Genomic DNA, 13570 nt, shown 5'->3' with positions numbered 1-13570 from the left:
TCCTTCCTTCCTTCCTTCCTTCCTTCCTTCCTCCCTCCCCTCCTCTCTCTCGCTCTCTCTCTCTCTCTCTTCCTTTTTTTCATTGTGTGTGTGTGTTTGTGTGTGTGTGTATGATGTGTCCCAGGTTGACCTTGAAATTGCTATGTACCAAAGGCTGGTCTTGAACTCCTGACACTCCTGCCTCCACTGTCCAATGCCAGGATTATAGGCATGCACCACACTGGTCTCTTTTTATCACCATCAATCTATTATTATTATTATTATTATTATTATTATTATTATTGTTGTTATTATTGTTATTATTATTATTGGTTTTTCAAGACAGGGTTTCTCTGTATAGCTCTGGCTGTCCTGGAACTCACTTTGTAGACCAGGTTGGCCTCAAACTCAGAAATCTGCCTGCCTCTGCCTCCTGAGTACTGGGATTAAAGGCGTGCGCCACCACGTCCAGCTTTATTATTATTTTTAAAAAAGATTTCTTTCTTTCTTTCTTTCTTTCTTTCTTTCTTTCTTTCTTTCTTTCTTTCTTTCTTTCTTTCTTTCTTTCTTTCTTTTTACATATGTGAGTACACTGTAGCTGTCTTCAGACATACCAGAAAAGGGCATCGGATCCCATTACAGATGGTTGTGAGCCACCAGGTGGTTGCTGGGAATTGAACTCGGGACTTCTGGAAGAGCAGTCAGTGCTCTTAACTGCTGAGCCCTTATTATTATATTTTTGAGACAGGGTTTTTCTGTATAGCCCTAGCTGTCCTAGAGCTCACTCTGTAGACCACGCTGGCCTCTATCTCACAGAGATCCACTTGTCTCTGCCTCCATAGTGTTGGGATTACGGATGTTCAACGCCACCACCTTGCAATAACATTTTTTTTAAAAGATTTGTTTTTATTTTATATGTATGGGTGTTTTGCCTGCATGTGTGTCTGTGCATCATGTATGTGCAGTGCCTATGGCAGCCAGAAGACGGTGCGGGATTCCCTCTGAAACTGACTGTTGGCAAACCAGTAGTTATTTTATTTTCTAAAACTAAAATATGTTTAATTAGAAATTATCACTCCAGCAGTGGTGGCACATATATTTAATCCCACTACTGGGAGGCATGGGCAGGTGGGTCTCTGAGTTTGAGGCCAGCCTGGTCTACAGAGTGAGTTCCAGGATAGCCAGGGCTACATGGAGAAACCCTGTCTTAAAACAAAGCAAAACAAACAACAACAACAAAAAGAAATTATTATATATACACAAGTGCATATAGTACATGTGTATGCCACACATTCTGAGGCAGAGGAATAGAAGCAGTAAGATATGGCTGTCATGTGAGAGAACTCCAGAACTCTCTTAGAGTTGACAGTCCAGACACTTTGTAGCATCTCCTCTGTCCCTGTCCTACCTGCTAGCTGCTACCATACCATCCTACTCCTGTGAGTGTCACTTTCTCAGATCCATGTCTATAAAATCCCTCAAAAGTAGCTAAACTCACATGTTCATTTCTGCCTTCTAGCCTCAAGAACCAGAAGACAAAAACGTTCATCATTTTGACATCTCAGTTGTTACGATCACATACTGTCCTTCCAGAGGACCCGAGTTTGAGTTCCAGCACCCAGTTTGGAGGCTCACCACCACCTGTAATCCAGCTCTAGAGGATCTGACACCTCTGGCCACCTTGGTCCCCTGCACTCTTCTGCACATATTTACACACATAGACATAATTAAAAATAAAATAAACCTTTAAAAATATTTTTCAAAAGATGTTCGTCTAACTGTGTGTGCCTGTGTAAGTTTATGCACATGAGGGTGCTTGCAGAGGTCTTGCTAGAGCACAAAGGGCTCTTCACGTCACTCTCCAGCCTCTTCATCCCCCTCTCTCTCTGAAAGCTGTACTCATTTTACTTATGAATCATACAGAGGTCCGTTCAGTGGATTATTGAGGGGCCACTATATGCTAGAATGGTTACACGCCAAGGCTTGCTCTACTTAGTCACACCTGTTAGGCAGCAACAGGAAAGATTCAAGAGTAAAAAGAATGGAGCTGGCAAGATGGGCCAGCCAGTGTAGCAGTTTAAAGGAGCCGTTCCTATCCCCCATATTCTCTGACACCAGAATGAGTGGTCCCCAGTTGATGGCCCTGTTTGGGCAGGCTTGGGAGGCATGGTCTTGCTGGAGGAGCTGTGTCATTGAGGATTGGTTTTGAGAGCTTAAAGATGTGCACCATTTTGAGTTTGCTATCATTGCTGCTTGCGTGCAGTTCAAGATGTGAGCTCTCAGTTGTTCCTGCTGCTGTGCCTGCTGCCTGCTGCAGGCTGTGCACAGCTTCCTGCTGCAATGGTGATGGATTTTTATCCCCCAGGAACCATAAACTCCAAATAAACCCTCTCTTCTACAAGTTGTCTTAGTTATGGTGATTTATCACAGCAATCGAGAAGTAACTAAGACAGTGGATGAAAGCACTTGCCGGGAAGCCCGGTGGCCTGGGTCCAGTCTCCAAAATCCAGATATATACCCAACCATGCCTATACCCACACCCACCCACTTTCACATACACAGAAATAAAATATAAAGAGCATCGGTTCTCAGGCTCAAGGGATGGTCTAGGCAAGAGCTGTCTGAAATAGAACCAGAGGACCTAGTAAAGAAGCAGACTCCAAGACAGCTTTTGATGGAAATTCTGCTTGACTTGTAACTTAATTATCCCTGGAAAGGTCAGGAGGTTGGTATAGTATATTGAGCCCTCAATACCATACCATCTGTTGGGTAACAATGTTATGTGATATGATTTACTGATATGGAAAATTCTCAAGGGAACAGTATGGTGGAGAGAGAACTGAATTCTTTGGCCATACTGAGTTTGGAGAAAGTAAATTGTCAAAGTGACAAAGACCAGGTAAGTGTGAAGTTGTGGGCCAATGCTACAGGTAGTGGAAGAGATTTGAAGGCCTCCATCTTACAGGTTATGGTAAAATCGTGACTAGAATGATGTAGATGAAGTCAGAAGTAACCGTTTGGGTTCCTGGGGCAGTAGGGAATACCACCATTCTGAGTCTGGCTATAGGATCAGGGTTCCTAAGAGGGGATGAAAGACTGCACATGTGGGTCAGAGGAAGAGCTTAAGGAGCATGTGCATGGCCCTGGGCTTCAGCCCTAACACTGCCAAATGAAACTCATCACCATGACTGTTCTACAGAGCAGGCAAGGAATGGTGAGAAAAGCCCAGCAGGAAATGACAGTGTACATCTGTAATTCCAACCCTTGGGAGGCAGAGACAAAGGATGGCTGTAAGTTCAAGGCCAGCCTGGAACACATAGTGAGTTCTGGGCCAGCTAGGAGTAATAGCAAGACCCCATCTCAAAACATCAATGATATGAAATAAAATAAAATAAGAAAGTTATTATAGAAGACAAATCGTGAAAACAAAGATGACAATGGGTATCTTAGTCGCTGTCCTATTGCTGTGAAGAGACACCAACCATGGTCACAGCCGCTCTTATAAAGGAAAACATTTAACTGGGACTGGCTTACAGCTTCTGCCCATCAGTCCATTTTCAGCATGACAGGAAGCCCAGCAGCAAGCAGGGCTGGAGTAATAGCTGAGAGCTACACCCTGATCTGCAGCGTCTGGGGAAGGGGACTGGTCTAGGCCTGGCTTTTTGAAAACCTTAAAGCCACCTCTCCTAATCATTTTAATCCTCCTCAATTAGTACCACGCCCTGATGACTAAGCATTCAAATTTATGAGCCTATGAGGGTCATTCTCATCCAAACCACCATGGTGGGGCAGTGAGTAATTTCCCACGGGGCTTTGTAAGAAGCTACAAACGTGCATCCTTGCTGCTAAGGTGACCAGCATCCTAACAGCAGGCGTATATTTGCTGAGGTGCCCTCCCGGTCCTGACAATAAAGCCAGCACTCATGTACTGGCTTTAATAATAATTTATACCTGTTATATAATAATATGTATTACCTGTTTTTCACAAGCCAGTAATCTTTGCCATCAAGAGTCCCATAGCCAACCACAAGAACACCATGATTCACATTGTCAGTACAGGAGGGGTCATCATAGACACCTGAGAATAAAACACAGATGGGAAAGAGGCAACTGTTTCAGGATAATAAAACATGCTTGGAGATATCACAAGGTGACTTAGATGTTGTAATTCTTTTTTTTTTTTTTTTTTTTTTTTGAAACAGGGTTTCTCTGTATAGCCCTGGCTGTCCTGGAACTCACTTTGTAGACCAGGCTGGCCTCGAACTCAGAAATCTGCCTGNCTGTATAGCCCTGGCTGTCCTGGAACTCACTTTGTAGACCAGGCTGGCCTCGAACTCAGAAATCTGCCTGCCTCTGTCTCCTGAGTGCTGGGATTAAAGGCATGCGCCACCACGCCTGGCTGACGTTGTAATTCTTTGACATTGATACTCTGTCACTTTCCCTGACAAGTTTGAGATTGACCCATAGATCTCTCAGACATTTATTATTATCTCTTTACCACATCTTCTAATTCTCTTAACTTATGTACAACTGGTTGCATTTCTTTGTATAAACTCATAAATTGTTTTGTCCACTCTGAGCCTTTTCTAAATTAAATGCTTCCCAGTGCATATTGTAGCTTTCTGCTGAATATGATACAGACATGCATTTAGTGTGCACTGGGGGAACGTGCTACTGAGCTTTGTATGATGGCGTGCATGTACGGTTTTAAGTGTCAACCTTAAAGAAGTATTACTTGCCCTCCCTATGTCCTCACAGGCCAGGGTCTCACATAAGCCACTTAGACTTGTCCCCAAACTTGATATGTTGCCAAGGATGACCTTGAGCTTCTGATCCTCCTGCCTCCACCTCCCAAGAGTTGAGATGACAGGTTTGTACTACCATGCTCAATATCTGTGTGCTAGGGACTGAGCTCAGGGTTTCCTGACTGGTGGGCAAACATTTTACTATCCAAGCCACACCTCCAATCCTGTAATTTTTTTTTTTATAGCCAAATAGTGCTCCTTGTTGTATATGTGCCACCTTTTCTTTATCCACTCAGAAGTTGATGGTCACTTAGGTTGTGGAAAATGATTCTGCTGTGAACTTGAGAGATATCTTTTCAGTACATTGATTTAATTTCTTTGGGATATATTCCTGGTAGTGGAGTTGCTGGGTCAAGTGGTAGTTCTATGTTTTACTTTTTGGGGGGAATTTCTATACCATTTCCCTTAAAGGCTGTACTAGTTGATAGTCTTACAATCAGTGTGCAAAGGTTCCCGTGTCACCAGCATTCAGTTATCTTCTTTATGTTCATTTGAGACCTGGTCTTGCTATGTAGCCCTGGCTGGTCGGGAATTCACTCACTATATACTCAATGTCCTGGTGAGCTTCAGGTTGACTCGACACAGCTAGATTATTGAGAAGATACCTCCATCAGAATGGCCTGTGGTGCATTTTCTTGATTAATGATTGATGTGGGAGTGGCTTAGGTGGTGGGGGTGGGGGTAGGGTGTGGAATAAGAAAGCAAATGGAGCAAGCCAGTAAACAACATTGTTCTGTGGTCTCAGCCTTAGTTCCTGATTGGCTTCCCTTGATGATGGACTGTAAACTGCCCAACAAATAAACATTCCTTCCCAAGTTGTTTTTGGTCTGTGTTTTAACCTAATAAGGACAGCCAGGCTGGCTTCAAACTTGAGGTATAATCCTCCTGCCTCTGCCTCCCCAGTACTAAAATTATAAACATGTGCCAACACGCCTGGTTGCTCTGTCACCTTCTCTTCAAGATTTATTTATTTATTTTATGTATACGAGTGCACTCTCACTGTCTTCAGACACACCAGAAGAGGGCATCAGATCCCAGTACAGATGGTTGTGAGCCACCATGTGGTTGCTGGGAATTGAACTCAGGACCCCTGGAAGAACAGTCTTAACTGTTAACTGCTGAGCCATTTCTCTGAACACAGGGAGTCACCGTGGTGTGTTGCTGGTCTGTTTTAATGCTGACGCCAAGCTGTTTGGCTGCTGTAACTCAGGAATGCACTCTCAGGTTAGACATTCTGATGCCTCTTTTGCTCATTTTGTGAAAAAGGCTTTGGCTGTTGAGGGTTTCCATGGTTTCCTGTACTCTTTATGATTAGTCTGCCGAGTTTTGTGAAGAATCTTACTGACATTTGACTCTTGACTCTGTAAACAGGATAAAGCTAAGGCTTTCACTCCGTGTGTGTATCACTTCGTGTCTCTCTAAGCACTCTTCTGCTCTCTGGATAAATTTATTATTAGCTCTCCCCACAGTTGGAAGTGGAATTGCTTTCTTGATTTTTAGTTTATATAATGCACTCTTCATGGATTAAAAAACCAAACAAACCTGACTCTTTTTTCTTGTTTGTTTTGTTTTGTTTTGGCTTTTTGGTAGAGTAGCCTAGGCAGGCGTCAACTTTCTCATCTCCGCCCCGACCCCCGCCTCTGCCTCTGCCTCCGGATGCTAGGATTGTAGACAGGACTACCGCACATACACAATCCTATGTGGATTATGTAGCCAGTAACTTAAGGCAGGTTAACTTTTTTTCCCTTTAATTTTGGTTTTAGATTTAACTTTATTACTTTATGTGTGGTAGTGTTTTGCCTGGATGTGCACCACAAGCCTGCCTGGTGCCTGAGGAGGTGGTGAGCCTCCATGTGGGAGCTGGGAATCAAACCTGGATCCTTTGCAACCACAAATGTTCTTAACCACCGAGTCAGCTTTCCAGATCCAAGGCAGATTAACTTTTGCATGGAGGATTTGTGTGTAGATTAGGGTTACTGTGTGGATGGAAAGAGTTGGATATACAAGGAACTTAATGTAGTCATGCTAATAAGTCTCTACCAGTAGGATTCACCAGTTAGAACAAGGTACCAGATGCTCCGCCTATATTAAGGGTAGCGAATAAGAGGCCGATGCCTCACTTTTACCGCTTTTGTAGAGGAAGAAGGAGGAATGGCTGGCGTCGATGGCCACAGAGACAGGCCCTTTAGTGGCCACCGCTTCTTTCAGGGCATCCTCATCGCCAAAGGGGAGCTCAATGTACCTTGAACACGTGGCAGCTCGTTTCTGTGAGTTATAGTGACACTTTTCATCCTACAAAAACAAAAAACAAAAACAAAAACAAAAAACCAAAACCATAAAGTCTACTTCAACTTCCCAGATTTTAAATATGATATCCCCACCCCTGTCCATTCACCCCCAGCCCCCACCACTTCACCCCTTTCAACTGACTATGACTATGACTATGACCGCCTCCCCCCATCCTCTGTCCCTCTGTCCCAACCTGTCTTTCTTCCTTTGTTCTGGGTTTTACTGTTTGTAAACACTGACTGAAGCCGGACAAGGTGGCCCCTGGGTTTATAAGTCAAACCCTGGGCCATCTGCAGCTGTGAGACAGTGCCTAAGAGACAGTCCTGGAAAGGCAGAGGCAGGCAAACCTCTGAGAGTTCAAGGCCAGTCTGATCTACATAGTGATTCCAGGTCACCCACAGTTATATAGTGTGACTGTGTCTCAAAAGCAAAAGAAAACAAACAAAACCCAGAAGTTACAGATGGATGTTTGTTGCATATGTAACTGTGTTTCCTCCTGCAAATCATAACAGAAAAAGAAGCTGAAAGAAATAAACCAAAGCAAAACTGCTTAAGGTAGGTTGTTGTCCAGTGATAATTACTTAAAGTGTGTGTTTATTGCATTTATTCACATGAGTGTAGAGGTCAGAGGATGACTTACAAGACTTGGTACTCTCTGGGATTGGCGATTAAACTCAGATCGTCAACCTTGACCACAAGTGCCCTTACCTACTGAACAACCATCTTGTCATCCCTTGTGTGGTTTTTTGTTTTTTGTTTTTTTTTTTTGCTTATGCTACTTAACAAAATTTGTTTAAAAAGAAAATAAGAAATCTGGTGGTAAAGGGGATAACATTATTGAACTTTTTTTTTTTTTTTTTTTTTTTTTTTTNNTTTTTGGTTTTTGGGTTTTGGAGACAGGGTTTCTCTGTATAGCCCTGGCCGTCCTGGAACTTACTCTGTAGACCAGGCTGGCCTCGAACTCAGAAATCCGCCTGCCTCTGCCTCCTGAGTGCTGGGATTAAAGGCGTGCGCCACCACGCCCGGCATTATTGAACTTTTTAAGTGGGAGAATGAGTTAGCCGATCACCTGAAAATATCACTGGGCATTGAGGTTTAGAGTCTGAAAAGATTTCTTTAAGCCTGTATTTAAATATGAATGACACTTGCTTGTTTGAAAATATTTTCTGTGTAGGGAGTGGCGGCAAAACCCTATAATTCAACATTTGGAAGGTAAGGCAGGAAGAACAGGACTTCAGAGCCTCCTCAGCTACGTAGTGAGTTCGAGACCAACCTGAGAATTTGTAACAAACAACAACCCTAAACCCCACGGGAAGATTAAGGAGATCACTGCATTTCAAAGAGAATTCTTGACATGGAGGAGCAGCTGATGGGGCTCTAGAAGGGGTCAGTGCTTTGGCGGTGCCAGTGTAGCAGTGGGGAGGAACGAAGTCACAGGGAACGAACGTGACGCACCATGGCTTTGTAGGGATAGGAAGCGTCTGCCTCGATGCCCCCGTTATCAATGATGTACTGGAAAGCTTCGGTCATGTAGCCTCCCCCGCAGCCTTTATTCCCGTACTTTTCTTCGTTTGAGCAGTCCACCAGGTTCTGAGCACTGAGGGACACCAGCTTCCCCGTTTTCAGCTTCAGCTGCCCTTCAAGGGCCCCCACGGCACTGAAAGCCCAGCAGGCACCGCAAGAACCCTGAAACAGAGAAGAATCCGTCCGGGATCCGTATGGCTTCCGCAGGGTAGAAGACAGCTCCAGCTCTGCCAGGAAGAGCTGCCTCCCCCACTGAGGCCTCCTTCTCTTTCAGACCATTGGAAGGCAGACATTTCTCCAGGCGAGGACGTGCCCTGGTGGGGAGAGTGCCAGGTCTTAGCAGGCATTTTGAATCCACTGATGGTGCACTCTGAACATACACAACTACCCAACCTAAAAGAAGACGGATGCCAGAAGCAGCTCAGGGCTCAAACAGCCGTGGTGTCTACTTAACACACCAAAGCGGGCCTGGCCCCCAGGTTCTCCCAGCATCCCTCTGTCCCTGCCCATTACAGGATATGACTCACATACCCTGCCCCTGTCCTAAACTTCCCCGATCCCAGGCACTGGGCTGCCCTTCCCCAGTTGCCTTTCCTCCCCTATATAATCCAGTCATTTTGGCTACCTGGCCCTTTTCCTCAGTCCTTTACTCCCCTTTTTTCTCTCCTCTTCCCTCTCCTCACATGGGACGGTTCATGGTCATGTTCACTCTGGACTCTTCCAGATGTTCCTGCCTGTGGCTACGCTCTCCCTTTATCTACAGTAAACCTCCCCCTCCATACTTAGGAACAGTCATGCCTTTTCCTCCTTCTCTCTCTCTCTCTCTCTCTCTCTCTCTCTCTCTCTCTCTCTCTCTCATCATTTGACAGGGAAGTGATTTTTGAGAGAATAACTCAGGGCCATTTGAGCCAGACAGGAGGAACAGAGCAAGGCACTTTCGTATGCTGTGTTCTAAGGGCATATTGCACCTCACATCAAAGAAAGACTGTGCAAACAGATTGCAAATAGTGCAGCCAGGACACACTGTGAATGGTTTGCTGTTCAGAGTCAATGCTATACATGCCAGGTGACACTGCATGAGGACTGAAGGCTCAGTGGCCTGGAAAAGAGGCAAACCAGGTACCTGAGCGGTAATAAGGAAATATGCTCAGGAGGCTTATCTCCAAGTATCCTAGACATGGCTCATCACTTGACCAGAGGCTCATCAGTGATTAGTGTCTTTCACCTCCACTCCTTAGGAAGCCTGCTGCCCAGAGATGAGAAGTAAGGCAGATTTCTAGAATGTTCATCCCCTGTCTTCTCTAGCCATCACCTCTCAGAATAAAGTGCAGCTTAAAGATTCCGTTCCTGTGGCTGGAGAGATGGCTCAGAGTACTTGCTGTTCCTGCAGAGGACCAAGTTTTGATGCCCAATATCCACGCAGTGGCTCACAACCTTCTGTAACTTCAGTTCTAGGAATCTGATGCCCTCTTCTGACCTCTGCAGGCATTGCATGCATGTGGTGCAAGCTAGCAAACACATACGTGTGCACGCACTCACGAACACACACACACACACACACACACACACACACACACACACATACACACACAGCCAAAACACATGGATGCATAAGATAAATCTAAAAGTTTTAAAAAGATTTAATTCCTATCTCTGCTCACTGACACTCGTGACAAGCACCCACAAATTCTAGTGCTGCTGTCTCAAAATGATGCCGATGCAAAAAGCTTTAACCATAGGGTAACCATTTTTCAGACATTATTGTCGTAGAATCTTTAAAAAGAAAGCTTTGTTTTATTATTATGTATTTATATCTCTGTATGTGTGCATGCATGTGCAGGCACCCACGGTGGCCAGAAGAGGGCGCTGGATTCCCTGAAGTTGGAGTTACAGGCAGTGTTGGTTCCTTGTTATGGGTGCTGGGAACCAAACTTAGGTTTTCTGGAGGAAGAACAGTGAGTGCTCTCAGCCAGCATGGGTGCAGCACATGCCTTTAATCCCAACATCTGGGAGTCAGAGGCAGGCAGATCTTAGACTGGCCAGTCTGGTCTACAGAGTAAGTTCCAGGCTACACAGAGAAACCCTGTCTTGAAAGAGAGAATTTTGCAGGCTGAGTATACAAATCACATATTTGACGAGAAGCTAAGATCCAAACTATGGTGGGAACTTAGTTTGGTTATACTGTGAGTCTGAGACCAGCCTGGGCTATGTATATAAGCCGAAATAAATCATAAGTAAAACTAAACAAAAACAAATAACAGCAAACCCCATAGGATGTAGTTGGGCAGATGAGAATAACAAAACAGTCAGGAAGTGACGACAATCAGTGAGACTCACTTCCAGAGTGTGCAGTGAGACAGGGAGGGAGCACTCAGCCAGCATGCAGAGGCTGGGCGGGTGACACTCACCTGGTATTTCACATCAGTGACACAGCCCTTCTCTCTCCAGTCCACAGTGTCAGGCAATGTCCTATTAGAGCGTGACTTGAGAGTGACAGTCTTCGGAGACTGGCTGGGAATTCTCAGGGCACCCATCTGACACAAGATTTCTTCATTGGTCTAAAAAGCAAATAAACATCACATCTCACTTAGAGCCTTTCATTTTCCCTCCCTCCCTCCCTCCTCCCTTCCTCTCTTTCTCCTTCTCTTCCTCCCTCCCGTTCTTGTGCATGTGTTTATGGCAGCCGGTATACCATGGCTCCCATGTGGAAGTCAGGGAACACCTTGCAGGAATCAGTTCACTCCTTCTATCATCTAGGTCCCAGGAATTGAACTCAGGTTGTTAGGCTTGGCAGCAAGTGCCTTTACCTGGTGAGAGCTATTTTGCTGGTTGGCCCCATCTATCTATCTATTTCTTTCTCTCTCTCTCTCTCTCTCTCTCTCTCTCTCTCTCTCTCTCCTACACTCGTTAAGAATTATAAATGTGAATATATTTTAAAACTGAGAAAAATGAGTGGTAGTTGTATCCACTTGACTGGGAGGTGAACTGTCTGTGGGAGCTGTCTGAGGTGACTGTGGGAGCTGTCTGAGGTGACTGGGGTGACTGGGTGCTAACTGAGGTGACTGTGGGAGCTATCTGAGGTGACTGGGTGCTCACTGAGGTGACTGTGGGAACTGTCTGTGGTGACTGGGTGCTGTCTGAGGTGACTGTGGGAGCTATCTGAGGTGACTGGGTGCTAAGTGAGATGACTATAGGAGCTGTCTGAGGTGACTGGGTGCTATATGAGGTCACTGTGGGTGCTGACTGAGGTGAGCTCTGTGTGTCTCTTATTCTTGAACTTTTCATTGGCAACATAGTTTAAACAGAGGGAAGGAGAAACAGAAACATGGTAAAAACTAGAAGTTGATTGAAAGAAAGGCATAATCTTTTTTTTCTCCCCCCCACCCCCCACCCCCGAGACAGGGTTTCTCTGTGTAGCTGTGGAACTCACTTTGTAGACCAGGCTGGCCTCAAACTCAGAAATCCGCCTGCCTCTGCCTCCCAAGTGCTGGGATTAAAGGTGTGTGCCACCTCACCCAGCTGAAAGGCATAATCTTACAAAGCAATATGTAAAGCTAGGCAAGCTGCTTTCCCTCAGGACTACACAGGGCACTGTGACATTTAAGTAGAAGTTGGTTTCCAAGGGTGTTCCCTTTCCAAACCCACTAGAATTGTTTTTTCCTTATTATTCTTATTTTTTGCTTCTCTCTCTCTCTCTCTCTCTCTCTCTCTCTCTCTCTCTCTCTCTCTCTCTCTCTCTCTCTGAGTGCAATGTAAACTTGCGTATATAGACCCTCCTGTGTCAGTTAGGCTACACTGGGCTGCCAGGGTATCCCTGTCTCCACACCTCTACTCAGCAAGCCTCAGCCAGTTCCCCATGCCTGGATTTTGTCTTTATTTCTAAAGTAATGTGATTCTTTTTTCTCTCTTTTTTTTTATTAGATATTTTCTTTATTTACATTTCAAATGTTATCCTCTTTCCTAGTCTCCCCTCTGAAAATCCCCTATCCCCTCCCCTATCCCCCTGCTCACCAACCCACCCCCTCCTGTTTCCTGGCCCTGGTATTCCCCTATACTGGGGCATAGAACTTTCACAGGACCAAGGGCCTCTCCTCCCATTGATGACTGACTAGGCCATCCTCTGCTACAGATGCAGCTAGAGCCATGAGTCCCACCATGTGTTTTCTTTGGTTGGTGGTTTAGTCCAAGGGAGCTCTAAGGGTACCGGTTGAAGGAATGACCATCCAGAGACTGCCCAACCTGGGGATCCACCCCATAAACAACCACCAAACCCAGACACTATTGCGGATGCCAACAAGAGCTTGCTGACAGGAGCCTGATAAAGCTGTCTCCTGAGAGGCTCTGCCAGTGCCTGACAAATACAGAAGTGGATGCTCACAGCCATCCACTGGACAAAGCACAGGGTCCCCAATGAAGGAACTAGAGAAAGTACCCAAGAAGCTGAAGGAGTTTGCAGTCCATAGGAGGAACAATATGAACTAACAAGTGATGTGATTCTTAATTGGCTGCATTAAACATTTTTGGTTGTGTAGACCAGAACCCAAAAACCAAAGAGGAGGGCGGGGATGCAACTGGCAGAGATCATTCAGTATGCAGAGGCCTTTCTAGGAACACACAAAAAAAGAGTCCACCGCACCAAGTTTCTACCTGCTCCCACCCAGTAAGAAAGGAGACGGGCCATATCTACATCCCAATGCACACTTAGGTAAATATAGTTACTTACCATAAAGACTTAAAAAGTGCTTTCTAAAATTTATTGAGAACAATACTATTTTATATGTTTAATTTCCAGAAAAGAGGGGATTTGGTAGGTGGGATATGGTGGGCAAACCTGTGATTCCCCAGCATTCTGGAGGTGGAGGTAGGAGAAAAAGGTCATTCTCAGTTACATGGACTGTTCCAATCAGGGTGTTTGAGACTGTGTCAGATAGGGGAGAGGCGAACAGAGGGGAGAGGGGAGAGGGGAGAGGGGA

General features: G+C 45.2%; 1 protein-coding gene across 1 annotated transcript in view; it reads right to left on the bottom strand.

Moving 5' to 3' along the window:
* Ctss (cathepsin S) overlaps nucleotides 1-13570 on the bottom strand; it is a 29427-nt gene that overhangs the window by 2640 nt on the left and 13217 nt on the right. The window contains exons 4-7 of the mRNA XM_021196504.2: nucleotides 11006-11155; nucleotides 8529-8759; nucleotides 6911-7076; nucleotides 3955-4057 (exon numbers count right to left, since the gene is read on the bottom strand). Of these exons, the coding sequence (XP_021052163.1) occupies nucleotides 3955-4057; nucleotides 6911-7076; nucleotides 8529-8759; nucleotides 11006-11155 (650 nt within the window). The remainder of the gene's footprint in view (nucleotides 1-3954; nucleotides 4058-6910; nucleotides 7077-8528; nucleotides 8760-11005; nucleotides 11156-13570) is intronic.

This window comes from Mus pahari, chromosome 4 (assembly GCF_900095145.1).
Source record: "Mus pahari chromosome 4, PAHARI_EIJ_v1.1, whole genome shotgun sequence".
In the NCBI taxonomy this organism is placed as follows: domain Eukaryota; kingdom Metazoa; phylum Chordata; class Mammalia; order Rodentia; family Muridae; genus Mus; species Mus pahari.
The sequence above is the reverse complement of the archived record's forward strand: the minus strand, read 5'-3'. Positions and strand labels throughout refer to the sequence as shown.